At 40.0% G+C, this 4,261-nt stretch overlaps 1 protein-coding gene across 1 annotated transcript; it reads right to left on the bottom strand.

Annotated features, from left to right (window-relative positions):
- Nucleotides 1-375: 375 nt before the first annotated feature.
- TNFRSF17 (tumor necrosis factor receptor superfamily, member 17) lies at nt 376-3,967 on the bottom strand. The gene is made up of 3 exons (XM_008591815.1): nt 3,850-3,967; nt 3,343-3,489; nt 376-656 (listed from the first exon to the last, which is right to left on the bottom strand). The coding sequence occupies exons 1-3, from the start codon at nt 3,965-3,967 to the stop codon at nt 376-378; spliced, it is 546 nt and encodes a 181-aa protein (XP_008590037.1).
- Between the last annotated feature and the right edge of the window lie 294 nt (nt 3,968-4,261).

Here is a 4,261-nt window from a genome sequence, read left to right as displayed (position 1 = left end):
ACCACATGTTCTCACTTATTGGTGGGAGCTAAAAATAAATAAATAAATTCACATGCACACAGAAAAACACCGGGGGGCGGGGGGAAGAAGACTTAACAACTACAGCTCCTTGAAGTTGATACAACAAGCAAACAGAAAGGACATTGTTGGGTGGGATGGAGGAGAGGGAGGAGGGAGGGGGGTTTTGGTAACGGGCCACAATAATCAACCTCATTGTATATCGACAAAATAAAATTAATAAAAAATAAAAATAAAAAAATGAAGAGTTTCCAGAATTAGAGCACAAAAAGCTGTATCAGCAACTGATGAATACAGTCATCCTAATGAGATCTGATCCATCACATTTTCTTTCTGACAAAAGATTTTCAGAAATGGTTAATTATTTTTAGAAATTGATGTCTCTATCCCAGTAACACTCAAGGCAGTTGGCAGGCTCTTGCAATAATCATTTGTTTTCGTGGTGACAAGAATGGTGGCACCTTCTTCCATGGCTGGGAGTGGAAAGAAGTGGTCAGAATCGACCTTTAGTTTGCTCTTGACACAGTCTTCACAGGTACATTCTTCTACTGTGTACCCCAGCCCTGTTGGAAGGATCATTTCATCACCAGTCCTGCTATTGTCCAGGTCAGCATTAGCCACGTCCAGGAGTACCGATCCTGATCATGAAGAAACAGAAACATTAACCTAAACTTCCCATGGGACATGTAATAGATCTGCAACATAATCAGCACCACTTTAGACAAGCCCAAGTACAAAATGGTGCCGTCCACCTCCTCCCCTCCCCTCCCCCGTTCTCTTTCAAAAGAAGCCTCATGGTTTCGGAGCAAATGAAACTTTCGGCGTTTCCACATGCGCAGAACTCTCCATTCCCATGACCTAACCCAATCCCCACCCCAGAATTACATCACCCAGCTCTTGGTGCCAACATACCTATATAAACTCTACCACCCCCACACCTAGTGCTGTCCCCCATTTTCAGGCAGCCCTGGGCTGTCCTCCATTTTGAGTACAGCCCAGCAGATTTTCTTTCTTTAATAAAGCTTGAACTGTACCTGGCATCTCGGCTTACTTTCTTTCAGCATGGTCATGACAATCTTAGCAGTATGCAGCAGGACTCAAAGCAATGCGAGATCTTTTCATACAGAAAGAATATGTCCTACACTAGAATCTCAAACTTTCAGACCGCAGGTCACATTGGGCTTGAAGACATGATTTGGGGGGAGCATAAAATGTTTTTAAGTGTTTGCTTGTTTTATGTTGGCCTGCATTTAAAAATCAAGGGATTTTACATAAAAATCTAGACAACTGGCCTCTTTTTTAGACAACAAAATGTGGCAACATAGAGCCACCATTCCTTACATAGAAACAATCAGCTGAAGCTGAAAGCAGCTGTCACCTCCAGCCAGGGCAGGGGCTCCCCTGTTGCCAAAGCCTCCACTTGGCCCACTATGCACATTTGTTACCTACTCAGCCCTTGCAAGCATTGAGGAGTTTTTGTTTGTTTGTTTGTTTGTTTCCCTATATAAAGATGACCAGTAAGGGGATCTCAACCCTCAGCTTGGTGTTGTCAGCACCACGTTCAGCCATTGAGCCAACCGGCCATCCCTATATAGGATCCGAACCCATGGCCTTGGTGTTATCTGCACCGCACTCTCCCGAGTGAGCTATGGGCCGGCCCACAAGCACTGAGGTTTTGAACCTATCTTACACACGTGAAAATGACAGAAATATGTTACAGCACACCAAAATCAGCCTATGGGTGACACTTTAGAATTCAGAAGTAAAGTTGCTTCTCTTAACAGAGCATTTTGCAGCAGATTAAAATTTTTTGTAATGATCACATAAGGGAGTCTTTATTACAGCCCCGTTATATAACTGTGAAGGTAAGTTTTACTACTTCCCAGCATTCCACAGTGTAAATCCATCTTCCAAAATGTCGGACTTAAAGTCACTCTCAAAATGAGCCAGACACAGGAAGAAAAATACTGGATGATCTCACTCATATGTAGAATCTAAAAAAGTTGCATACGTAGAAGCAGAGAGTAGAAGTGTGGCTACCAGGGGCAGAGAGGTGGAAGTGGGGAATTGTTGGTCAATGAAAGCAATGTTGCACTTGTACAGGATGAATAAATCTAGAGATCTAATGAACAGCATGATGACTACAGTTAATGCTGTGTTGTACACCGCAAATTTGCTGAAAATAGACTTCAGGTACTCTCATCCATAAAAAAGAACTGTGAGGAGATGGATATGCTAATTTGTTTGACTGTAGTAATCATTCACCATGAATATATAGAGCAAAACATGCTGTACACCTTAAATATATACAGGTTTTATTTTATGTTAAAAAAAATTGACTCTTCATCTGTCTGACCCCAGGGGAAAAAAAAAATGAAAAATGAATAAATCATGTGAAAGTCATCTACCTCTTCTCCTGTACTAGAAAGCAAATGAGGAGGACGCTTTCCAGATTAGGCATGGGAAATAAACACGTAAAGAAATAGGGCAAGGCTGTTATGTGTTTGTGAATCAGATCATGGACAAAAGTGCTGCATAAATATTTTCATCTTAAGAGGCCCTTGAGTAGAACATTCACTTCCCTGGGACTGATTGTCTACTGCATTGTAAAGACCATTATTTTTGGCATGATTGCTCAAATAATCCAGGAGCAACTGGTTACTCATTTCTAGCATTTTTCGGTAGTAAAATGTTCAGCCAAGCAACCAATGCTTATATTTGTATTAAAAACATGGCCACGGATCTTGCCAAGTATGCTTCTCCTGATAGTAGCAGGCCTGGCTAGCAGTTTCTGATAGCATGACATTTAATCAATTGTGCTAACTGTAGTCAAAGAGACAGATGTTTCCCAAGGAAGCCTCGGTACTTCAATAGAGTAATTACCAAGGGAAGAATCTGGGAGAAAGCTGACTTTGTAGGAAACCTGCAAAGAAGATGTCAACATCAGGATGAAGATGGCTCACTTCTACCAAGAAGTTCATTTAACACAACTATCCTCTAACAGACTCAAAAGGACTGCAACTGAATGGAACAGTCAATGTTGGAAAGGAAAAGGAACTGAAACTCAAAATAGCCACCTCCTGGAAACAGATTTCAAAGACTCAGTGGGAAAAGGGGAGGGGATGGGGGGAATTAGAAAGAAACTGGGTAAGGGACACAAAGAATAATTACAGTTTGTAATGATGAACATGCTGATAATATTGATTTGATCATCACATACTGTATGCAAATACTGATAGTCAACTCTCTACCCCACAAACGTGTATAATCAAAAATAAATAAATAAAATTTTTAAGAAAAAAAAAGATTCACCATCAAACCAACCTGCATTTTTAAATTTGTCCTTTAATGGTTCAGAGCTCATCTTCCTCAGCAGGAACATTAGCACAAAAACTGCCAAAGAAACCATCAAGCTCAGGCCCAAACAGGTCCAGAGAATCGCATTTGTTCCTTTCACTGAATTGGTCATACCTTTATTAAAAGAGTGTCAGAGAGAAAATGAGCCGATAGCATAATATTTACATCAAGTATGAATTATTTGCCATTCAATTCTCCTAATTCATCAGCATTGATTTTTAAATTCTAAGTACTACTTTATTAGAAGAACTGATAAAAATCTGTGTTGCTAATAGCACTGAATAAAATCAAGTTCAATTCTAAATAATTACTTTGTTCCTGTAGACATTTAAGTCATTGCCTGATTTCCTTTCTCTTTTTCATCCAGAAAATCTCACCATCTTCACTGTAATGTTTATTCTCTGAATAAATAAGCAACCCATATAGAAAGAATCCTTCACACCAATGAATAATCGTTCAAGCAATATTACTTACTTGCATTACAGTAACGCTGACATGTTACAGGAGGGGTATTAGAACATCGGAGGTGACAAGGTTTGCAAGCATGCAACAAACTGTCAAAATATTCATCTTGGAAGCACCGCTGAGCCATCTGGAACTCGATCACAAAAAGAAACAAGAGGACCACAGACAGAATAGCACAGAAGGACAAGTAAAATCTCATCAAGAATTCCCCAGCAAATGTAGTGACAGCAGCCAGATGTCGAGGAAAAAAAGAGCTTACCAGCGTGAAGTTGGTTCTTTTGGGTGTTGTCACTTTGCACTGTGGCTACACATTTGAATACCACCTGTAATTCAAGTTTCTCTTCTTTTATTTATTTATTTTTTATTCAAGTTTCTAAGTTTGAGGCATGGGTGGGGTAAGAGATGGGGTGTAAATATCAGA

The sequence above is a fragment of the Galeopterus variegatus genome, unplaced genomic scaffold (genome assembly GCF_000696425.1).
Source record: "Galeopterus variegatus unplaced genomic scaffold, G_variegatus-3.0.2 Scaffold150, whole genome shotgun sequence".
In the NCBI taxonomy this organism is placed as follows: Eukaryota; Metazoa; Chordata; class Mammalia; order Dermoptera; family Cynocephalidae; genus Galeopterus; species Galeopterus variegatus.
The sequence above is the reverse complement of the archived record's forward strand: the minus strand, read 5'-3'. Positions and strand labels throughout refer to the sequence as shown.